The 25,256-nt window shown below is 45.7% G+C and overlaps 1 protein-coding gene across 4 annotated transcripts in view; it reads left to right on the top strand.

Annotated features, from left to right (window-relative positions):
- The window catches only part of Ralgps1 (Ral GEF with PH domain and SH3 binding motif 1), a 232,512-nt gene that overhangs the window by 176,146 nt on the left and 31,110 nt on the right, over nucleotides 1-25,256 (top strand). For all 4 annotated transcript variants that reach the window (XM_090330657.1, XM_090330658.1, XM_090330659.1 and 1 more), the window contains exons 9-11: nucleotides 17,598-17,735; nucleotides 19,781-19,874; nucleotides 24,291-24,358. In XM_090330657.1, coding sequence (XP_090186783.1) covers nucleotides 17,598-17,735; nucleotides 19,781-19,874; nucleotides 24,291-24,358 — 300 coding nt within the window. The remainder of the gene's footprint in view (nucleotides 1-17,597; nucleotides 17,736-19,780; nucleotides 19,875-24,290; nucleotides 24,359-25,256) is intronic.

The raw sequence follows: 25,256 nt of genomic DNA on the forward strand, positions 1-25,256 counted from the left end.
CTTGCAGCTTTTTTTAGTGTGTGCGATACTGAGGAATTGAACGCAGAGTGTCATGCATGCTAGGCAAGCACTTTACCACCAGGTCAAACTCCCGGCCCCTGCTAAAATAGATTTAATGACTACCCCTGAATGAGATTTGGGGCCTGGTTCTGCCACTTAGAAGGTATTAGTTTCTTCATTTAGAAAGTAAGTGTAATCAAGTTAATCAAGTAGAGGGTGGCCTTCCCTTCTTTGTTCTTACCATAACAGTTTTAATTAAATAATGGTTTATTTGCTCAGCTGTTCGTTTATAGTCTGACACCTGTGAAGGCTCCACAAAAGCAGGAGTTGTTTGGCCTTGTTCTTGCAATGTTCCTGGCGTGGGAAGCATGGTGGTCTGTGAGACATATTTGTTGACTGTAAGGGTGAATTAATGACTGGCAAGTCCTTGGCACAATGTTAGCAACTAGGAAGTGCTAATGGATTAGCTAAAGATTAGTTGATGGTGTAATTCTTATTATTATTGATGCATTGAAAACTTCCATAAAATAGCTCTGATTCTCAAAGCAGCATTGCAAGATTGGAATTATGCTCATCTTGCAAAACTGAACACTGCAACTGAGAGGAATGAGACAATTTCCCCCAGTCTCTTCAGACTGCTGACAGCAAAGCCCATAATAAACCCATCCCTGCCCTGGCTTCCTCCTCAGGAGATATGACCCCCAGGGAGCCATGTCACTATTGACATGAAGTTCTGCTTTCTGAGCATGCACATCTTTAGAATAGAGCTCACTTTGGAAGGTGGGACTGTCCTCATAGGACTCCTCATGAGGAGTTTCACCCTATCAGAATTTCCGGGCTGAGACACCTCCACCTCTGCGCAGAGGGACTGACTCCCTTGCTGTGATTCGTCAGTCTGGAGTTTCTTCCTGGATACTACATGAAGCCAGCTCCCTGCTGCAAAAGGAATGAAGGCCACAGGAGTTTCCTCAATACTCCAGTGCCATGCCCCTGTGCTGGCAGCACATCTGGTGGCCCTGGTGTTATGTGTGAGACTCTGGCACAGAACTCAGAATAGACAGGGCTCAACCACTATTTAGTGAACAAATCAACATATAAATGAATGAATGAGTGAATGAATGAAAACGTATTGTGTGCCAAGCACTGTGTCAGCTCACTGAGATGATCTCATTAATAGGATGAGTTGGTGAAGTCAAGGCTCAGAGAGTAGAGATTGCTTATTGCTGATCACCTAGGGTAGCAGGTGTTCTAATCCACATGTCCCTTCTAACTTGTGCTTCCTTAATGAGTGAGAGACCAAGAATTTCAGTTCTGGCTGTGGCTGAAGCTGGGGGGCGGGGCAGAGCAGCAGGGAGCAAGCTGAGCTCAAGGCTGCTGCCTCCTAGTTTAGCCTCCCTGTAGGCATAGCAGCAAGTGGGGCTGGGAATGGTAGAGAGGAAAAGAGGTAGAGGCCCCTTTCTCTGCAGCCTGGGCCAACCATTTTCTACTAATGTCACAGTCAACACCCTCACCACTCTTGAGCTAGGATGACCTTGTTCTGGGGCTATACATACATTTCCTTCTCACCTTGCTAAGAGGGAGGCACCATTGTTACTGGCTCCCTGCTCACAGGGCCAAAATGAGGACCTGTCCTAAAGCCACTAAGAACAAATCAGTGGCAGAGTTGGTCCTCTGTACAGACCTCCTGGCTCTTGAGCCCCACCCACCCCAAGCTGGCCTTGGGAGGGCCACTTGATCCCAGAGCAGCTGCTGCCCTCCCAACCATGGCAAGCCTCCCAATTCCATGTCCTGTCCTTCCCGCCCCGTCCCTGTCAGCCGGTTGGCACCCATGTCTCACTGTGTCCAGTGTTGGGGCTGGGAGATCTGTGAAGGCTGTGCTAAGGAGTCCATCCACATAGGTGGTGCTGACATCAGGCTAGGTGCTCTTGTTAAAGGAGGTCTTTGGTTCTGGAGACCGAAGGCCCGCAACATGGAGGAGCTGGGACTCGGGAGCCAGCGGCAGTAATGTTGAACGGCTGTAAACCTAGCTTGGTTTTCTGAGCTCTTGGTAATACTCCTGAGCTAAATCCTAAGTGTTAAGCTGGCCAGATGTCTCCAGCCCCCAATAGGACTTTATCCCTTTAAGGGCAGGGCCTCTGACTCCATTCTCAAGGGCTGCAGGGTGGCTTGGGTCACATAACCTAGTCCTGGCTTGGACCTGAAATGGAGTGGTTCCTGGGTGAAAAGCAGGTCCCTGGGGCTCTTAAGCCATGGGAGGCAGGTTGAAAGAACAGGATCCTAGCCAGCCTGGACTGAAACCTTGGTTCCCTCTACAGAGGAAGAAGCCTTGATAGATGAGGAGTTTCACTCTATCAGAATTTCCAGGCTGAGACACCTCCGCCTCTGTGCAGAGGGACTCTCTTGCTGTGATTCACCAGTCTGGAGAAGCCTTGGAAAGCGACACTGACTTTTTGAGTCTGTTTCCCAAGGGGAAGGTGATGTTACTTTTCCTGGACCCTGGTATATAGGTGAGCTGAGAAGCTTGTGAGGCCCAGGACGAGGTCTAGTTCCAAATCTGCCATCATCTCACAATGCTGCTGCTGAACCTCCATTCAGCAGGCTTTTCAGTGATGCATGTCATGTAAGGCCTGGATAAAGATGAACAAGATGGCACTACCCACATTACCAGAGCAAGTCCTGGGATGCACTCTGCCTCACACTAGCTAGGTGAGCTTAGGCAAGCAGCTTAGTTCTCTGAGGCTCCCTTTCCTCTTGTGTAAAATGAGGACTTGTTGAGACCATGCAGGTGCCCTCTCAGCCTGCAGCTCAGTAACTGTTGCCAATTCCCTAGCAATTGCTGCCTAGTGGCTCCCACTCTCCTACCCATGCTGAGGGGCTGCCTGCTGCAGCCTAGAAAGGAACATTTGGAAATGATTCCTCTTTTACCGCAGCCCTGAGTTGAACCTTCCATTGTAGATGAAATGGGCTATTCAACCCTCCGTGGACCTTGTGGGATGTGGCCAGTAGAGAATGAGCCCTCCTTTATGGCCCAGTTTAGGCCTACTTTCCAGCCTTGATGTGCTCATACCCAAGGAATGGACACCAAGCACTATTGCCTGTCCTGAATTGGCCCTCACAGGAATGTCCCTCCCGGTGCTGGGACAGCTGCACTTATCCTCAGAGCTATTGGCATCATCTAGATCCAATTCGATGGTAAAAAGCCACTCAAGCATTTGCTTTCTGACTCAGTGCTGTGGGCAATTTTGCAGAGGGGCTTCTTTGTAGACTGCTGATGAGGCAGTGGGCCTTGGGAGCATAATTAATAATGAATTCAGAAGTTGATATTTTATGCTGCCCTCATTCTGCAATGGCAAAATAAACCATGGATATATGAGGGTGGGGGGCACCAACTACATTTTATAGCATCCAAAATCGTATAGCGTCTCTTTGGGTCTTTATACACAAGTATTGTAATTACCAGGGAAAAATATTTAAAAGATCAAAGCAATTGTCAGTTGTCCAGATGTCCACTCACATTTCATGAAAAAACAGAACTCATTTGGAGGGTCAGGGTTCACTTTCATGGGCTTGTGCTTTCTGTTTTCACCTGGACCAAGTCTGATTTGTTTTTGTTTTTAATTCAAACATTTAGCCAGGATGTATCTAGGGCTAGATCTCTTTCCTGGTCCCTGGTAAACTCTTCTGGGGAAAAATACCTTTCCCTGGGTCAGCTCTCTGTTCTCAGGCCCTCATTTCCTCTTATATTCCTTCTTCTTGTATCCTTTTCCATGGCATCAAGGGAGATTTGCTGAGTTGGCTTCCATATTCATAATGTAAGTTCCCACAGAATCCATTTGGCTCCTTATTTCCTCTGAGGTTGGCTTTTTAATTTGTGGGTTTGTGTTTTGTTTTGTTTTGTTTTGTTGTGGTACTGGGAATGTATCTGAGAGCCTCATGCATGCTAGGAAGATCTCTACCACTGAGCTAGCCCCCAGCCTAGTTCCTTCATTCTTATCATCTCTGCCAGTTACCTCACGGAAGCTTTGTCTTCTTGTACCATGTTCAAAGGATAACGTGCCAGCACTCCCTCCCTGACAGCACTGTGGACATAGGGGAGTTGTGTGCTCAGACTTCGGCCCTCTGTACTGTAGAGCCATGTGGTTTGAGGGTATTCATTTTCTTGTGCCCTTGGTGGCTTTTCTTTCCACAGATTGTATCCTTGAATGTGGTGAAATCTATTCAGCTTTGGGGTTTATCAATAGGCTGCCATTTAGGCTCCCCTCTGGGCACACTTCAGCTCTTTTCTGTCAGTAGCAATCTGCAAATGAATGTGGGACCCTGCACGCAAAGGGTGGGTCAGAATACTCCCAGAAGCCCTCAGATCAGCTCCTACTGGGCAAAAGTACTATCCTTAGCCCAAGCTTTCTAGTTTGCTTGGATAGCTGAGTGTGGGGATAAGCTCTGGTAGGTACAAGTATCTGCATCTTTGTTTCAGTGTATATATGATTATTGTGTGCAGCAGCAAATACCAGGTACCTGTGCTGGAATCTTACGTGCTGAGTGACCTGGGGTAGGCTACGTAACATCTTTGGGGTTGAGAGAGGCCAAGGTAAAGCAAGTCAGATTAGTAAACTCCATGAAGGTTAAGAACGCAACTAACCTGGGCTGGGAGTGTGGCCTAATGGTAGAGTGCTTGAAGCCCTGATTTCAATTCCCTGGTACCCATATACAGAAAAAGCTGGAAGTGGTGCTGTGGCTCAAGGTGTAGAATGCTATCCTTGAGAAAGCTCAAGGACAGTGCCCAGGTACTGAGTTCAAGCCCCAGGACTGGCAAAAGAAGAAAAGGAAAGAAAGAGAAAGAAGGAAAGAAGGAAAGAAGGAAAGAAAGAAAGAAAGAAAGAAAGAAAGAAAGAAAGAAAGAAAGAAAGAAAGAAAGAGAAAGAGCATAACCCATTTTTGTCTCACTTGGGGGCCGTTTCATGTCCTTGATTATTTGTATAATTAATACATATAATCCAGCACCTCTCTTTTGCCAGGCTGGTACCCTGCCTACCTGGCTGTCCTTTACATTTATGGCTAAGATGTGTAAGCTACTCCATGAGTACTTGCAGCACTACCATACTTTCAGCTGATGGACATCGCTGAGTAGTTTGACGCCCTGTCCCTGTGGCTTCTCTTCTCCACAGTGACCACCACAGGCTCCTTACTGGGCAACCAAATGCAGGGTTCCTTACCACTTTGGCCTCTTTCTTCCCACAACGCATCCTCCTACAGTGTATCCAGGGGTGTTCTGAGGGCAGCATTGACCCCAAAGCTTGTTGGGACAATAGTGAGTTGGGAGGAAAGGGATGATCCAGAATAAAATCATGTTAGAGAGCTGGCCAGAACAGAAGGATGTCACTGAAGTGGCCAGGAGCCCAGGGCTCCCAGGTCAAGGCCTTGAGTCTGGTAGGCAGGGAGGGAAGGTGTGGATGGCTCAGTTTGAAACATGGCCCAGCTAGAGATATTCCACTCTTACCCACTCCTGCAAACCTGTACAGGTACAAGCCAGCCATTATGCTCGCTACTTCCAGTGGGGCTGAAGGCCAGAGTGCTTGGCTGTTGTGGGTGAAATTGGCTTTTAGGCTTGGTGGAGATGGCTCTGCTTACACGCTCTGACCAGATGGTGGATGGAAGGCAGGCTGGTCCTGGGACCAGCTAGATTTGACTGGTCTGAGCACCTCTAGTCCACAGTGCTTGGGAGAAGGGTGGAGCCCACCGACGTGGCCCTTTGGTAGAGCAGGAGGAGCCCTTGCCACCAAAAGTTTCCTGGTGGGGACTCATGGATCCTCTCATTGGAGAGAAAAGTGGGATAGGGGATTATCTAGGCAAGTGAAAGATGCTTTCTTCCCTCCAGAGGACCCAGAGTGCCTTCAGCATTTTAAAGCCAGGAAAGAATTTACTATTAGAAAGTGAAAATCAGTTTGGATCTAGCTAACCTCCAAAAATCTGTTGCTTATTTCCTAGAGAATGCAGGGATTGGTAACTGAGGCTCAGAACATGGGGTTGGGTTGCAAAGTTTCCATTGAGTAATGAATAAAGCTGCGTTTTATGTTTGCCACCATCATTATTTTTGGTATACTTAAAGACTAGGTACCAAGTGTCCGCAGATAAATGGGTGCATTTGTGAAGTGGAAAATACTCTGGCGACTTAAGCGGCTCTCTGTGAGCTCACTCTCTGGCTGGTATCCTAGTGGCCTGAGACTGTCAGGGAGCCTTTCTGTGCACAGTAGCAGATCTTGTAGCCAGCACTGGAAAGACAAGCTCTGGAGTGTTTTCCTTGGCACTTGGGCATTCTTGGTTCTACCCAATATAGAGGCAGGTTTCCGAGGGCTTCCACTGGGGGAATCATCTTGGGTTTCCTGTTGGTGATGTCACCTCTTTGGGACACTCTTTAGAACACTCAGAGAAATGAGGGTATTTAGCTTAGAGATTTGTGGAGTGCAGGGTTATCCCTAACAGAGTGGCTGTAGCATATAGACTGTAGTCAGCAGCCATGGTCACTCTCTTCCACAGACCCGACTGAAGAGAGTTGACTCTGAGCTGCTGAGTAGTGTTGGTGGGCCCTAGAGCACGTAGTACTGTGCAGTACACAGCCATTGCCCTCCAGAATGGGATCCATGATATGGCAAGAGGAAGGGAAACTTGTCCTGTGGGCACAGGGGCACTGGCTGGCAGCCAGAAAGAGAAATGAGGTACAGCAGGTTCAGGAATAAACTCTCATGCAAGGCTCAGCATGATGATAAGAAGGACATGTGCAGGGGCTGGGGATCTTCTGGGGGAGAGGAGAAGGAGACTGGAGAGGCCCGAGGGTTAGAAGGCTCTGCCTCCGCTGAGGAGCCTTCAGGTTGTTTGTTGATAGATAGTAGGAATCACCAAGTGACTTTAATGGGAAAAGGGCATGGTCTGATGAAGTCCAGACTAGACCTGGACACGGAGAGGCCAGAGGCAGGGGAGTGAGGGAGAGGTGATGAACTTCCTCTGTTAAGAGGCAGTCAGAAAATTTCTGTCACCTTCCAGCCTAACCTTGATGATCAAGTCGTCAACCAAGAACTCACTTGCCAAAACAATGCTTGCTTCTTTGTAGATAGAGAGGAAGAAAGGAAGGAGGGGCAAAAGAAGAAAGGATGAAAGGAAAGGTCTTGACGTTTTTTCTAAGAATAGTACATATTTATAACTAAAGGCTGAAATAACAAATTTTATATACAACAGAAAGTATCTCTAAAGTTCCATACCCAAAGAGGCTACTGTCAACAGATAGAGTAGTATATTTCTCATGTGTATGGCACTGCATATCAGGATAAACACACCTAATTTTTTTCACTTAGTCTTTTCCATGTCAGTTCTGAGACATATATTCTTTTAATAGCTTCATGATATTGCAGTTCTTGTATATAAAATAATTTATCCAGATCATATAATTTCTCACAATTATAAATTGCAAACAATGCTATAATGAATATTCCTCTTTTTTTTAATTTTAGTAATAAAGTTTCTAGAAGTGAAATCATTACATTCTAGAAAATTTGCATTTGGAATTTTTTTATTAAAGAATTTATTAACATTGATTTTTACATCATATTTCAAATGACATGTTTAACAAATAAGTATTCAAGAAGAGAATCTATAAAATTTTAGATTTTAGAACATAATTAAAATTAGGCTGAGGGTTTGAATGTCATAGATACATATTAATCTATGTAATACAACATTATGCATTGGGAATTTTGATAGATATTTCCAAATTAGTTTCTCAGAAGTTTCTACAAATTTACACTGGTCAGCCTTATATAAGAGTGATTATCAACACTAAGCTCTTATCAACATTTAAGTATTAGCAATCCTTTGACCTTGGTCTGTATAAATCACACAAACACACACATACATATGCATACACATACACACAAAACTCACGTGAGTTTGTCCTTTCATTGATTACTGGTGAGGCTCCAACATGAAGAGTACATCTTTATGTACTCTCATACAAATTATCCTCTTCTATAATTTTATTTATCTTTATTATTAAGTTATTTTGATCATGAAGAAGTATCAGTTTTTTATTGATTTGGAGTTTATGCCATACTTAAGCCTTGTGTCCCCCAAGATTATAAAATATTCTTCTATATTTGATTCTAGAATTTTTGTTAGATTTCAGTCTCTAATTCATCTGGAGTTTATTCTAGATGGACCATCATTCATCTCAGCGCCATTTATTGCAGGATCCATCCATCTTAGAGTCCCTTTCGTGGCTGTGGCTGTTGCTGAGTCTTATCCTCTGTACCACTGAACCGTTCTACCCATTGTGACTGTAGTGTCATGGTGCATTTTATAACATGCTCTGTCTTCATTCTTCTGATCATGAATGGTCTATGTTCATATGTTTCCTCTTCTTCAGAATCAGTTTTATGCTTCATTAGGATAAGCACTCTGTCATTCTTTCAAAAGTATTCTGTTTTCATCCCAAACTTTAGTCATGAAACTTGTATACTAACTAGGCAATAATTGGCAGACTTAAATGTCAAGTCTTCCTATATAATATTTTTGTATATTTCCTCATTTATTTACATTTTCCTTCATATCATTAAGATATTCTTACTTTGTTCATTTGTATTTACAAATGTATTACACTCTCTCTGGGTACCAATGGCTCACACATGTAATCCTAGTTATTCAGGAGGCTGAGAGATGCAGATCGATCATGATTCAAAGACAGCCTGGGCAGGAAAGTCTGTGAAATTCTTTTCTTTTTGGGGGGGGTGGGGGGAGCTTGAACTCAGAGCCTAAGCACCATCCTTGGGCCACTTCCAGCTTTTTCTATGTATATGGTACCAAGGAATTGAACCCGGGCCTTCATGTGTGCTAGGCAAACACTCTACCACTAAGCCAAACTCCCAGCCTCAGTCCGTGAAATTCTTCTCTCCAGTTAACTGACAAAAAGCCAGAAGTGGAGCTGTGGCTCAAGTGGTAAAGTACCATCAGCATGCAGGCCCCAGGACCAGTACACACACACACACACACACACACACACACACACACACACACACACATTGCATTCTCATTGAAGCAACTCAAATACAGAAAAGCATAGAGAAAAGAGAAAAGGCTCATGTTTTTGTGAATCCTGCCTCTATTCTGTAAAACAGAATTTCCAAAGAAGAGTGATTAATCACATGACATATGCATAGTTAATTCTAATAAATATGAGATCTCTTTTAACCAGTTGTAGGGCTTGAACTCTGGGTCTAGTCATTGTCCATGGGCTTGTTAGCTCAAGGCTACTGCCCTACCCCTTGAGCCACAATGCCACTTCTGGTTTTTTAGTAGAGATAAGAGTCTCACAGACTTTAGTGCCAGGGCTGGCTTTGAACCATGATCCTCAGATCTCAGCCTCCTGAGTAGCTAGGATTACAGGCACGATTAACCAATTCTCAGCTGCTTTTCTTTTTTTTAATTAAAAATTTTTAATCAGCATAATATATAGAGGGGTAATAGTTGCATTCGTCAGGTAGTGGGTACATTACTTCTTGAACCTTGATATCCCTTCTCATGTTTTTGTTCCCCTCCCCCTCCCAGTCATCCTGTTTTCCCCCTTCCCTTCCCTGTTTCAAGTAAACAAATAAGTATATATACAGTATACAAATTCAGATACAGTATCCTCATGAGATTAGCCATAAGTGGAAAAAAAAAGAGAAAAGGAATAATTTCCTATCGTATATTAAGTACAGTAATCACAAAGATAAACCTGTTGTTTCATTAACCTAGAGTTCATTTCATTTAGTTTCATCCTGTGTGACCATATGTACATAGGTTTTGAGGTATTGTGATCCTCTGCTAGGAGAATCCTAGATGTATACTAATTATTACAAATGAGAGAAACCGTGGAGCCTATGCTCCTTTGGGTCTGGCTTACTTCACTTAATATGGATTTTTTTTTCAAGTCTCTATTTCTTTATGAATGGGGCAATGTCATTCTTTCTGAAGACAGAGTAGAATTCCATTGTGCATAAGTACCACATTTTCTTGATCCATTCATCTACTGAGGGGCATCTGGGTTGGTTACATATCTTAGCTATGATAAATAATGCTGCAATGAACATTGTTGTGCTAGTAGCTTTAGTATGGGCTTGTTTCTGGACATTTGGGTAAATGCCAAGGCTTGGGATTGCTGGGTCATGGGGGAGCTTTATGTTTAGTCTTTTGAGGAATCACCATACTGCTTTCCAGGGTGGTTGAATGAGTTTACACTCCCACCAACAGTGTAGTAGTGATCCCTCCTAGCCACAGCCCTGCCAGTGCCTGCTGTTATTGGGTTTCTCAATAATGGCCATTCTAACTGGAGTGAGGTAAACCATGATCCTCATAGCTCAGCCTCCTGTGTGGTTAGGCTACTCACTGGTGGCATTGAGCCACCAGTGCCTGGCTTCTTTTCTTTTCTTCTTCTTCTTCTTTTTTTTTTTTAGGGGCACTGGGGTCTGAATTAAGGGCCTCTTGCCTGCTAAGAACTCTACCATCTAAGCACATCCCTAGCCCTTTTTTGTTTTAGCTATTTTTCAAATAACGTTGTAGTTTTTTTTCCCCAGACCGACCTGGGCTACAATTGTGTTTACACTTACATGGCTAGGATGGCAGGAGCATACTTCTGTGTCCACTTTTTATTGGTTGAGATATGATCTTTTATTGATAAGATCCTAAGATCTCACTCAGCCTCTTGAATAGCTAGGATTCTAGGTGTGAGTTATCAGTCCCCACCCATTTAATTTTTTAATCTTTTTCAATTACTACTGAAAGCATTTGAACCTATGAATTTTTCTCTGAGAAGAATTACAAGGATTTCATTGCATTCAATGTAGATAGTTTGTAATTTTTGTTTCTCTTTGCATCTTTGAGTTATTTGGTGAATGCTTTTTCTTTACCAGTTACTTTTTAAATTTTGTTTTTACCCTTGGGGCAGAGAAAGAAGTGGAATTGCTTCAGACCCACCAAAACCACAGGGATTATGAGTGTGGGAGGTATGCTTTTCCCCAAAGGAAGATTGAGAGCTCTTTCCAAAAGAATAAGGAATGGACCAAAGTGTCAGCTTCTTTTCCTGAGCCAATAAAATTCTTGAAGAATTAAATGAGATGATACATGGAGCATAGTGCCCATCACAAAATAAGCCCACTCACAGTAGCCAGCTTGTTGCCTTCTTGACCCCTTTCTTTCCTGATCAGAACTTACTGCATGTGCTGTGCTATCCTAACACTGGGAGGGGGGTGCGGGGGAAGTGGAGGATTCTTACCCACACTATAGATTGCTATTAAGCCCCTGGGCTAAGAAGATTTATGGCTGTATCCTCATTTCACCTCAGGGAGCCCGGCCACGGTTTGGCTCCCCTGGACCCCAGGATTCTGTCCAGACTGCAAGACTTTGCCCACGTGCCTTTATGATTCATGAGCTACCAAACAGCAAGACATAAATGAGGCCACGTGCTCTTCAGAAAAAACATGGCTCCTCACCACCTGACATGTGACTGTTGGGGCCGACCTGCCCCCTTCCTGCAGACTTGGCAAACATTTGTCTCCATGACAGTACACATCCCCCAGGCTTCTTTCCCATAAGGCTTTACATAGGATTCATTCTACAGTTCCTGCTTTGCATGCATGGAATCAATTGGCAGGCACAGATTAATACTCTCAGTCTTCTTCGTAGGGAGTCAGACAGCCTACAGGAAATGGAATTGCTTTGTGCTGTCTTAAAGACCATGTAAACCCTAATAAGCATTAACTCTGTTATTTCCTTTGGAACTTATCGGGACAGTATATGTCATGAACCACACAAGTGAAGCTCTGGATGCCAGCACTCTTATTCCTGAATTCTGAAAGTCATCTTTTTAGGCAAAGCAGGAGAATGGGGCGGGGAGGAGGGGGGAGGAGTCTTTCACCTTGAAACTACAAAAAAGAGACAGAGGAAAAAATAGAAAGCCTAAGATGGAAATGTGGAACATTTTCATGCTGTGGAAGGTGTGTGTGTGTGTGTGTGTGTGTGTGTGTGTGTGTGTGTGTGTGTGTGTGTGTGTGTGTGTTTCTTTTTCCCCTCAACACAGCAGAATTTTCCTTTTTGAAAAGATATCCATATGAGAAAAACCAAAACCAGACTCGGGCTGGAAGCGAGACAGGTTGGCGATGAGAGAACAAGGGTGCAGTGAGTCCCTGGGCTTGTGGGAAGCCCGGCGAGCCACGGGCCTTGGCTCAGCCAAGCTGTGAGCACTGGGCTTGCCGAGGGCTCTGCACCACCCCAGACCCGCGGTGTCCCTCAACCTCACAAGGGTCTGTTCAGGAGAGGACTTCTTTGTCAGCATAGTGTTCCCTCCTTGGGCCCCCGTGGCCTGTGGAAGCCTGAATCCAGGTCAGGAAGTAGTGTTGGCCACCCAACCAGCCATGGAGGAAAGGTTCCGATGCCAGCCTGCATGCTGAGACCCTTAGGAGGGCTCTGCCCCATGCAGTCTGGCTGCTCCTAGAGCAGCATGGCAGTGTCACCACCCAGCCCTGTGCAGGCCTTTATGGGGCATGAGGGAGAGTCCAGAGTGGAAGTGTGGTCTGGGGAGTCAGAGGGAGCCAGTGTGGGATGAGTACAGCAGACCACAGCACGATTCCTCCCTCACAGCCCCAGTTCTAGCCCAGACCCTCTTCCCAATGCCAGTGCCACCCTCCTCACCCACACCCCAGCACTGTTCTCTGTCATAAACCTTTGAAGTCAGACAGGTCCGACTCAGCTTGTCTGTAAGCTATGTGATCTTGGGTCAACTACCTTTCTTCCTAAGCCTGTTTCCTCATCTGTACAGGGAGGAGGAGGGGTGGGAGTGAGAATACCTGCTGTGAAGGCCCTGTGAGCCCAGCAGGACCCACCCTCACTGTTACATCTGTCCCTCACTCATCCCCACCCTCTATGGGCCCCTCCCAATCTAACCCAGTCCTTGGTGCCACTCAATTCCATGGCAGCCAAAGCCCCAAGCTGGTCTTATTACTCTGGATCTTAAGGGGCCAACATAGTAGTGTCATCTGTGAACATGGAAACAGGAGCTGTGCTGTCCTCATCCAGATGGACACTGCCAGGGCTGGTCTAGCCACGGGTGGTACCCATGTGGCAGAGGCTGGCATCTGGGCCCCATTCATGGTTATGGCAGACACAGCTGGGCCATCCCTCCATTGATCCTCCACTGCCACTCCCAGCAGGACCTCACACGGAAGCCAAGTTGGGGTTAGCCTGGCTTCTTAGCCACTGTGGTGGTCCTGCCTCTGGGCCAGGAGACTCCTTCGCTAACAGACACTTTCCCCATTCACAGTCAAGGAAACTAAGGCCCTGGATGATGGAAAGACTCGTCTGAGGCCACCTAGTTGGTAGGTGGCAAAATCAGTGCTCCAAATCTCCTAGCTCTAAGTGCCACATTCTCTCTTACACCACAGCTGCCTGTCATGTGGCAGAGCTGGCGGGGTCCTCAAGCTTGGGTGGGCCACTAACAAAAGGACCTGGGACAGATATATCCTGGTGGGCATGGGGGAAGTAGAAAGCAGCAAGTGGTACTAGAAGCCATAGTGCCATCATGACCCCTCCTACATAATGCTGATCCCAAAAGAGGAATCAGGAAGGAAGAGCCACTGCCTAGATCCCCTGGATTCCACTGTGTCCCTCTCTTACCATATTGACTACCAGGTGCCAGCAGATGTTGCTGGAATAAAAGAAGAACAGACTGTATAGCACCCAATACAGACCAGTGTAGGAATCTTGCTTCTCTACTACATAATTTCTTTCACCTTCTGTTTTTTCCTTGGTAAGAACAGGATAAAACCTCTTGACAATAGTGTGTTTACAACTCAATAGTTTAGCCAAAGTCCTTAGTTTAGTACCTAGGAGCTGGGAGCTACTACAGGCTCTGTGAACATTAGCAATTGTCATCACTTGATTCAGTGTCTCCTTTCTCAGCTATACAGCAAAGGTAACCACAATATGCTTTATAAGAGCATCATATGGTCCAAGCGAAATACCCATTTTTTTTCCTAGTCCTAGTGCGTGAACTCAGGGCCTGAGCACTGTCCTTGGGCTTTCTCAAGGCTAGAGCTCCACCACTTGAACCACAGCACCACTCCTGGCCTTTTCTGTATATGTGGTACCAAGAAATTAAACCCAGGTCTTTGTGAATGATAGCTAGGCAAGCACTCTACCACTAGGCCAAACAAACCTAAAGGTAATGTACAGAGGGGTTACAGTTATATAAGTAAGGTAATAAATTCTTATTGAACAGTGTTACCCTGCCCTCATTTTTCCCCTTCTTCAGGTTTTTTGTTATTGTTGTTTTGTTGTTGCTGCTTTTGATTTTTTTTGTTGTTTGTTTGTTCGTTTTTTACCAAGAACCTCCTGGGTATCCTGTTCCAGATGCTGGGACATTCAGGAACAGGACACACTCTCATTCTCAGGGCCTTAGATCTGGCACCAAGTCAGGAGTTAGTACACGAGTGACACAGACAAGCACAGACAAGGCTGTTCTAATTGCTGTGACCACTAACGATACAGAGAGCTCAGCACAGTGCCTGGGCATGGTATCTGCCAGAGGTAGTTATTCTTATAATTTCATTATGCTTTATGTATATAAATATTCCCTGTCATGGACCCAGAAAAGCTTTCCTTGAACTGCGCAGTATTCACGGTAGAAGATTGGCTGCCTCTGTGGCCATGTTTGTTGTGGGAGTGCAGGGCTGTCTACATGATGGTGTCACGGAGGCTCAGGTCTCCCCAGGTCCCTAGGGCCAGTAACTCCTTTACAAGGTCTATTCTGTGGTCAGCACACTGTGATCCTAGGCTCCCGCTTCCCCACCTAGGGCCTGAGCAGCAAGCAGGTGCTGGGGACCAGGGTGCTTTGCAGAGGAGAATTGTGGCCATGTCAGTGGACTCCATCTCTTGTGCAGCCCGTAGGGTGCAGATAGAGGGTCAGAGCAGGGGGAGGGGCTGTGCAGAAATGGTGTGCTGTCCCTTATAGCCTCTGTGTGTAGAGCACTACTGCTCAGAATCCTCTGGGATTGCAGAGCAAGCACAAGAGCCTCCTTGTCCTCACGGGGCAGCATCGGGGAGCCCTCCAAGTGGAGGTGCTGTCTGAGAACAAGCCACTTCTGCGTTTCCAGTGGTAAACAGGAAGATACTGGGGCTGCCACCAGAGAGAGAGCTGGTTAAGACACCGCACACTTGTTGTGAGGCTGTAAGATCATGAGCAGCTCCTTAGTGCCTCTGAGTTTGTCTCCCACTCCTTCTGGGGGGAAATCTTCTGCCTTTCCAGTTGACCCTCTGCCCTTGCAGTTTCTCTCCATCTGCGCATGCCCTGCTTTGGACCAGCCTCTCTGAGTCAGCCGAGCTGGAGTGTTGGTGCATGTGGAACCCTGCTGGCTCATGGCCCACAGCCCTCCTTCCCTGCGCAGCATCAGCTTTTTGTTGTGGTTGAAGCAGTAATGGGATTTTCAGGATTGCCATTGTGGAATCCTCAGGGAGTTGCTTTTTTAAGAGGGAAGAGGAAAAAATAAAGTTGAAAGGAAGAATAAAAAGGTATGGATTCAAACTTACCAAGCTTGGAGCTTCTATACAAGGGAAATTATTTCTAATTGCTAAGATTTTAAAAATGGTGCCACCAGAAAGAAAGGAAGTGGATATGACTGCTATGAGAAGTACTAGCATATGTTTCTGTGATTTAATGGTTTCCCTAACCATGTGTAGCTATTTTAGAAGCAGAGAAATGACTCATGGCATCTAGCATAGCGATCCACTGTGGTGACAGGAAGTGTGTACAGAGGAGGTGGAATGGGCTGTGACAACCATCTCCACTTACCAGCTGCATGGCTTCAAGCAGATTACGTACCCTCCCTGAATTTCCCTTTCCTCCTCTACAGAATGAATCCTTGGAAGGATATTTAAGATAATAAATGTCAGTGTAATTCTCAACCATCCGCTCAAAACTCTTACATTAAGTATCGGGTTAATTCCTCTGTCTATAAAAACCCTTAGTAATTAATATCAAATCTTAAAGCTAAAAGTTTTCCTCTATTGACCACTTTGGCCACAACTATACTTCTGATGTATAGTGTTCTCATTGTCATTGATCTTTTATTTTAGAGATTTTTTTTAATCTAGAAATTACTGATGAATGTGTATGGATATATGTTTTCAAGTAATTAGAATTTTTCTATATTTAAACCTTAGGTTTATCATTGGATAGTTGAAGATGATATAAGATTTAATTTTTAGGACTTCCTTAACCTCCCTTCTTTCCTGTCCTTTTTTCAGTACTGAAAACAAACTCAGGCCCCTGGCACTTGCTAGGCAAGCATTCTACTTGATCCATAGCCCCAGCCTCTCTTGCTTCAGTGATTCTTTTTTTCCCATAAGATCTTGCCTTTATGCCCAGGCTGCCCTGTGCCAGGATACTTTTATTTATAGTTTCTAGGTAGTTTGGGATGTCAGGCAACTCCGCTATCCCCAGCTTTTATTGCTTGAGAAGGGGGTCATGAATTTTTTTGCTTGGGACCTTAGTTCTCCTAACAGCTTTTGTAAACATTCCATGGGTATTTGAAAGTAACTGTATTTTTATTTATATAGAACCAAGTTTAGACATTTTGCTATTATGATTATTTAGGTACAAGCATATATATGTATATATACCCATGCATACAGGCACATATACATTTATGCGCATATGGTTCAGTTCACTTTCATTTTTAGCAGTGTTTTGCTCAATGGGGTTTAGTTCGTGGTACTCCATAAACTTACATTTGTAATCACTGAATCTTCTCTATCTTCTGGGTTCTCACTGATACCACCTTTCCTTGTTTGCCCTGCACTACCTCTCTGCCCATAAAGTAGCTATGGTTTCAGGGTCCATGGAGGGCCACTAGAAACACATGTGGCCCTTTGCCCATCCACATTTCCAGACAGACTGAAGTACAGTTGAGCTGTGGAGCCAGTCTTCCCGTCTCCCCAGCAGAAACTTGTCCTAGGGCCCCCTCACCTCTGCATCACTGACCTGGCACAGTCATGCTTTCATATCATGTTATTTTTTTATTCCACAGCTTTGAGAGAAGTCTCTGGCTGATGTTAATGTTTGGACTGAGAGTCTCCCATTTTTCACTTAAGCCTGTACTTTATAATTTGAGCCACACCTTCCCTTCCAGATGTCCTATTTTTAATGTCTTATTTTTCCCTTAATTGTGATTATATGTGATTATATATGTTTATGTTCACCTGTCCATGATACCTTAGACCTATTAATCATTAGTAGCTAAAAACCATAAATATCTATCTCTTTCAGGTCTTCTTACTTGGTTCCAAGTGAAAGGTCATTGTTGGAAATGGCGTGAACCAGAAACTCACCAGCATCATTTGGGTTGTTGCTCAGATATTTGACTTATAACTCAGTAGTCAGGATTGGAATTCAAGCCTTAAATAGGTTCTCTTGTTTCCATAACTCAAGCTTTCTCCCTTCCCACAGAGCAAGGCTGTTTGTGCTCATCTGTTATGATTAGTTGTTCGCTTTTACCATAATTAATTATCTTCTTTAATTTTAGGGATTTATCTTCTGGATTTAATCTACATTGATTCTGCATATCCTGCCTCTGGGAGCATCATGGAAAATGAACAAAGATCCAATCAGATGAACAACATCCTACGAATAATTGCTGATTTACAAGTTTCCTGCAGCTATGGTGAGCACCCTTGGTTGTTGAAATTATGAAATCTTACATCATTGAAATTTAGATCTAGCACCTTAGCCATGAGAAATCTCTAGAAACCCAGCAGTACTCACAAAGCTCTTCATTTTACAGTCTTGTGTTCCAAATGTTAAGCAAATCCTGTACACATAGGTTTGATCTCTGTGAACTAGATAGGATTATCACTATATTACAAGTGGGAAAAGCAAGTCAAAAACAGCTAAGTTAAAAAGATGACTGTTCAGTGAGTGCAGAGTTCAGTTCTGTGGTTTCTGGATCACTCATTAAGGATAAACTCGGTGGGCAGCTCTCAGGTGCTCTGCTCCAAGCAGATTTAGGAAAGAAACTCCTTCCACCTGTTACTCTATAGCCTCCCACAGGCCCAGAAGCCTCCACACATACAGCCAGGTGGCAGCAGCAAGGAGACACAGAAGCAAACAGAGTGGGCCAAACTTTCAAGAGGCACACATCACTTCTGCCACAGGAGACAATGCAGTATACTCTAGCTGTGGTTCTAAAGGAAAGGGGAAATGATTCAATTAGCTACATATGTCACCTTCTGTGACAGCAGGCACTGGGAATGAATGGAAGAAAGGTTACTAGAACTGAGAGGTCAGAATGTTGAATCCACACGATACTTATTTCATCCAAGAAGATTTATGAGTGTGGGGCCCAGTTGTGAGCCACATGTGCCAGTCCCTCCTGAGTGCGTGCAAGCCACCAGGCAGGAGTCATGAACAACAGAGGGGAAAGTGCGCCTCTCTAAAGCAGGGGGTTCGCAGGGGATAGAGGAGTAAAAAGTGTGGGTGCACCAAGAGGGTGCAAGAAACAAGCCAGACCCACCCACACTCACAGGCTGTGAGAGAACTGCAGCATCCCTCTAGGAGCACCACAGTGGAGCTAGGGTGGTCTCACAAACATCCCCCAGCGGGATGGGTGAGCCACAGTCCACATCAGGCAGGCGCCTTTTCTCCCACTGCCTCTACTTACAGACAGGCCAGCACCTTGTCCCACTGGCCAGCAGAACAGTCATAGATGTTCTGGACTTCGGGTCAGGAAGACTCAGGTGCTGCCACTTGAAGTCATTCCATCCTGTCCAAGGCTCATTTGTGTGTGAAAACAGGCCACGCTGTTGCTACATCCTTAGCACAGTCCCTCATGATTCCTAGAGTTCCACAAATGCTGCTCCTCCCACTGTGATCATCTCCCACGCTGTCCCACTGGTCATCAGCTTGTAAAGCTGGTGTCATCGTCTTCCTTTCAGAGACAAGAATGCTGAGGCATTAAATAAACAAAACAGTATTCAGAATCTTACAGCCCAGAGGCAGACCCTCAAGGTTCTCCAGGCCTGGGAAAGGAGGACTCTCCTTACCCTTCTCTGCTCCTCTTCAGAGCCTTCCACTCCCTCCACCTTCCCCTTGACATGTCTGTTGCACTCCTTTCAGGAGTGTGGAGATCATGAGGGTCTGGGGAGAGTGCCTGATGTCAGTCACTCTAGGAAGAAGAAGCAACACAAGCTTGAGGTGACCTGGGGTCAATGCCTGGCTCTGCCACTCAGCAATGCAGCCTTCGTCTATGGTCTGTCTCCTCCTGTGGACAATGGGGACATTATTTCTCCCACATGAGGTATGGGGTGAAGGTTAGAACAAATGGCCACTGCCGGTTCCCTGGTACAAATCATGGCTCTGGCATCAGGCCCCTTCTTTTTTCTCAGGACTGGACACGCTCAGCAGCTCCAGCCATGGCTACTATCTGAGTTGAGCTGGACCTAGTTCTATGGGTCTTTCACTGCAGTCATGCACATAGTAGGCAGGCCTGGGAGCTTGCTGGTTATCCCCAGTAGAAACCTGGCAAGGGAACATTCTCCCACTTCTGGTAAGAGCTGGAGGCAGGGCACCATCTTTTCCCAGCTTAGAGCTCTTAATGGAGAACTCAGCCAGAGACCTAGGATAACCCAGGGGTCTTGGAAATCAGTGGGTCACTGCTTTGGGCCTTGGGCTTGGAGACTGGAGCCTCTGGGTTTTGTCTACATGTTGCAGATCACCTTACCACCCTGCCCCACGTGCAGAAGTACCTAAAGTCAGTTCGCTACATTGAAGAGCTCCAGAAGTTTGTGGAAGATGACAACTACAAGTAAGTGCCCACCCACTACTGACTCTGTCCTACCCAACCCCAAGTTGTCCTCAGCACTCGGGTCCCTGTGGCAGCCTGGTCTTCACTGGGACCAATGAACAGCCTGGTGCAGGTCTTCCAGGTCCCATCACCCACAGTGTACCACCCAGAACTCGCAGCAGTCAGCCCCCACCCACCAGGCACACAACCTTGGTTCATGTCTCATTGCAGCCTTCTCATGTGGCCTTGGGTATGTATGTGCGTATTCCACATTGGCATGTGTATTCCATGTGGCACTGGCTTGCCTCTGTGTCTTGCCAGTGGTTTAGTCTCCCACAGCACTGGGCAGAGGAGCAGCTTTCTGGCTGTATCTCCACATCTCCTTATAGGACTCTCCTGTCTGGCACTGGCCATGGCCCCGGCCCCCAGCACTATTCCCATGTCCCCACCCCATTTATAGTTAGAATCTCTTCTTAGAAAGATCTCTGTGGACCCTTTGGTTCATCTTCCACTTTGGCTCATCTTCCCTGCTCTGATGTTCAGTTCCTTCTCCATTGGTGGCCTCTGGAAATTTGTCCAGCATTGCTTTGCATTTGGAGAGAGGACGATTTTTTTTTTTTTTGGTGTATCAGCTCTGCTGCCATATTGGTTGAATGTCCTCTTAACTCTTCTTGAGGTTGAGGTCAACTAAGAACCTCAGTACTTTGTCATATAACCTGATAAGAAGCAAGGCTCAGAGAGTAAAGGAAGGAAGGGGTAGCATTGCCCAAAAGAAATATACTCATTACCTGACTTATAAACGTAACCCCTCTGTATATCACCTTTATAATTACAATATCAAAAAGAGGAAAGAAAAAAGAGGCAAGTCTATCTTGAATGGGTCATTTACCACCTATAGGTACTTTCCTACATCTTGTCTATTTCCAGTATGCCACAGTCCCTTTCAATCTTACCGTTTGTGCCTACATAAAACGGATCTTCTTGATTCCTTGGTATTCATCTAAGTCATCAAAACCTTAGCCACTAGCATCTCTCAGGAGATTTTTGGAATAGCTGTTTAGTGTTCACCTGGAGGAGACATCTGAACTCTGAACAGGAGCCCACAGCATCGGCAGGGAGTCAGGGCCACCTGAAACACTTCCGAACTAACCAGATGTGTGGTGTGGGGCCAGAATTTATCTTTTCTCACAGCTCCTTGTGTGGTTCTAAAGATCTTTGGGAACATAATGTCTTAGTTATTATAAAATAATTTGTCATAATAAAGAATAATATAAAATTGTGATCTATTGCATAATAGTAAAAAGCATAGATAAAAGCCAGAAGTCACTATTAAAATTATGTTCATCACACACTGAGCTAATTTTATTTACAGAGCATTTGCTGTTCCTGAAAAGAGTAGCCTGGAGTGTGAAATTATTCCCACTTAGGTTCTGGGATAATATTTTCCATTCATGTACCAGTTTTGTGATTAAAAAGACAGTAGTTTTTCATTAACATTAATAAGCTTTAAGGAGAAAAAAAGGGCCTATAAATACTTGTGACCATGAGACAATCCTTGGCAAGCTACAGATTATGAGTAATTACTCCTTCTATTATGAAGGACATGAAGCACCCGTAAGCTCTACAGTCAGGCTGAGATTTACAGAGGCCCTTTGTTGTGGCCAGAATGGGCAAACCTTCCAAGTGGCAGGAGGTGGGCAAGCCTATGAGGATCAACCAGTACACAGTACACAACTCGCATCTGGAAGCTGGCGCTTCACCCAACCACTGCAGGGCTCTTGGTCAGACACTGATGACGACATACTTCTATCCTGTCCCCAGCTGCTTTGAGAATTCACACCAAGAAGCCCAGCCAATGCTTTGTCTTTCTCAGCTGTTAATCTATTTTATTGACTTAAGAAAAATTACCCCAAGTCTTACCACCAAAAAAGCATGCTCAGGATTTATACATAGATAAGGATAAATAAACGGATGGAGTCAAGAGTGGAATTTACTAATAGAGCTACTTGGGAGGCAGAGATTGGAAAGACCCCTGTTTGAGGACATTATGAGCAAAAAGCTAGTAAGACCCCCATTTCAGAAAGTAAGCCGAGTGTGATGGTGCATAGCTATCATCCTCGTTACACAGGAGGCATAGGGAGGAAGATTGTGAGCCAGGGCCAGCCCAGGCTCACAGCATGAGACCCTGAAAAATAACCTGCAGCCAAAAGGGCTGGAAGTGTGGTTGAGTACTTGACTACCAAGCTCAAGGTCCTGGGTTGAAACTCTAGTACTGGCAAGTAAATCAGAGAAGTTGGAAAAAGTCAGAGCATATTACCCTTGATTTTTTTTTTGAGGTGCTTCGCATCAAACCCTGTGCCTTTGAACATAGAAGGCAAACACGCTACCACTCAACTACATCCCTGGTCCCCTTACTATTGTTAATTAAAAATATTAATTTTTTGTTAACCAGGAAAAGGAATGGAAATAAAAGGCAAGGAATTGCTGTTTTAAATATTTCTTTTTTTGGGAGGGAGGGGGTCATGGAGCTTGAACTCACCCTGAATGCTGTCCCTGAGCTCTTCAGCTGAAGGCTACTGCCCTACCACTGGGCCTGGGTGTTGTCCCTGAGCTCTTCAGCTCTAGGCTACCACCTACCCTTGAGCCAAGCCCCACTTCCCATTTTCTAGAGGTTAATTGGAAATAAGAGTCTCAGGTCTTTTTGTACCCAGGCTGGCTTTGAGCCTCGATCCTCAGATCTCAGCCTCTTGAGTAGCTAGGATCACAGGTGTGAGCTACCACGCCGGCTTAAATATTTCTTTAATTCAAGAAATGTTATTTCCTGAAAGAATCTTCTGAAATTCATAGTGGCAGTCTGGAAAAACATGAAGAGGCCCCAGTCAATCAGGGTCCTCATTACTAGGTCTCCACTGGCTCTGACTAGAAACTATTAGCACTGCTGATCCCCTTCTCCCCCCCACCCCCTTCCCACCATCTTCCAGTGTTCCTTAATTGTGCTATTTGTGCATCACTTAGTCTAAGCTTATAACATAAGCATCATTTTAGAGATCCTAATTCCTACTGTTTTATACTTTGAAAGGGTTCTTTCTTACCACCATTGTTCCTCCTTACTTCTCTATTTCAGGAGCCTTTATCTTAAATCAATCCTTTCTTTAGCTGGATTTCATCGGGAACCAGGGCCCTCCTCTTTTCTTTGTCACACTTCCTTTAGTTCTTTGTGGAAATGTGTGTGTGTGTCCGCTGGGCCTGGCTTTGCTGGCCACCTTCTGCTCTCCACCAAGCCTGAATTCCCTCTATTGTGGCCACCTGGCACTGGGTTCTGCTGTAGATATTCTCCATTGCTGATTGTTTTCCCTCTGGAAAGTGGCTTATAGATGAGGTGCCTTGGTGGGTGATGAGAGCCAGGAAGTTCAAAAGCTCAGCTTCTGAAGACCTGGGAGTGGTGGGTCCTGCAGAGAAAGCCTCCCTGCACTGTGCTGGGCTTCTTTCTTCACAGCAGATGAGCTCCAGTGGTTGTCGCTGGCTTCTTCCGTGTATTTCTTGGCTTCTGTCACGCAGAGATCATGTGTGGGTGTTCTCTGCCCTCTAAAGTGGCGATCTCCTCCTCAGTCTTCGTCGGTCCCTGGGTGGTCTGTTTCCCCTTAGGTGTCCTGCCAGCCCTCTCTCCTGTCAATCCTTGATTTGGTCCTTTCTGTCCTCAGATTTCTTTGTTTCCATCTCACTTTTCAAGTTTGGATTTGATCAGCTCACATTTTTAGTCTTTCTTCCACTTCAAGCACTTGTGTGACTCTTCTTGTCCCCAGGGCTACCTCCTAGGTCCATCCAAGAGGCAGCACCCTCCCCCTTCCTTTCTCATTCCCTCTTTGGTGAGTCAAGGTCTACCATGTTGCTGGACCCTTCTCTCCCATTTTACTCCTATCCACATTCTGTCTGGACATGCTGAGGCTCTGTCTGGGTAGGAGGCATCTGGCTCTTCTCTCGGTGTGTGGACAGGGGCTGGTTCCCTCCTGCTGGCTCCTGCGTGCCCCCTCTTCTGGGGGTGAGCCTGGAGGAGTAGGAAGTCCACTCCTGCTTCATAACACATTGCCAATTGTGCCCCTCAGAACCTTCCTTTCTGTCAGAGTAGCCCCTGGATTTAGAGAAGGAATCTGCTTCATCATCTATTTCCTTGACAGTGAATGCTCCTTGTTTACAAGACTGTTGAGAAAACTAACCCACTGCTCATTTATCTGCTTTCCAGACCCCTGCTTCTTGGTCACAGGAAGCTCTTGGAGACATTGGAGGGAGGAGGGACTGTGGCCAGGAGTAGATCTTAGCAGATCTATCATTCTTGTGGCCATAGCATCCATCCCAACCCCAAACACACTCCTACTCCCACACATACCCCTTCCCCGTCCCTCAGGGCCCCTCTGACCTTATAAAAATCTCTGTTTTCAGACTGTCACTCAGAATTGAACCAGGAAGCAGCTCTCCGAGGCTGGTCTCTTCTAAGGAAGATATTGCAGGTATTGTAGCTACTCCCAGTGGAAGCAAAACCACCCCCATCTCAAACCTGGCTGCCCGGGCCAAGACGGGGGGACTTGCCCAACTGAATCCTTAGAGTGGCAGGCTCAACCATCTGTGCTCAGAGACCCCTATGCCATTGAACAGGCTTCTGACACATGGGACTTCTGAGAGCAACTCTGTCCCTGGAGGAGCCTGGAGTGAACTGCCCCAACTGTCACTTCTGAGTGAAGAGCATGTGCAAAGTAGAAAAAGCCCCATCATCTCCTCTAGGACACTTGGAGCTTTGCCATCAGGGCTGCACCCTAGTACCCCCAGGTTTGCGTGCACAAGACACCCCAGTGTATTATTCCACCTACTAGACACAGTGCTTCTTCTGAAGGGGAAGCATACCTAGGGGTATTCTCTGCTTTCCCCTCCCTCTTCCCCTCCTTCCTCTGCTCCACACTTCCTCCTTGATAATGAGAACCTGAGCTCTGTTGTTTCCTAGCTATGTCATGCTACACTGCTTTTCAGTGGCCTCTTCTCTGGGATGGAGCTAAGACTGGTGCTCTGCCCACACCAGCATGTTACCAAAGTGTGGGCAGCTGTTTGGTGCTCAGGAAACCAAACAGCATGGCCTTCCCTACTTTGAGCTCACAGTTACACCAGCCTGGGTTCTAAGTCATTGAAGCCTTAGGCAAGTGACTTCACCCCTCCGGGCATCAGTTTCCTTGCCTATGAATTGGGCCCAGTGTCAGGAATGTTGGAAGGCCAGTCTGGAAGATGGCACTCACATAGAGTGAGCTATGGTGATTGTTGAGAAGGGCTGCCAGTTGTTGCTGAGCTCCAGCCTTGGGCCTGCTCAGGCCACTCCAACACATTTCAGCTGAGGACAGGTCCCAGGGCACAAAACCTCCT

This window comes from Megascapheus bottae, chromosome 3 (genome assembly GCF_031878675.1).
Source record: "Megascapheus bottae isolate mThoBot1 chromosome 3, mThoBot2.hap1, whole genome shotgun sequence".
NCBI classification, from domain to species: Eukaryota; Metazoa; Chordata; class Mammalia; order Rodentia; family Geomyidae; genus Megascapheus; species Megascapheus bottae.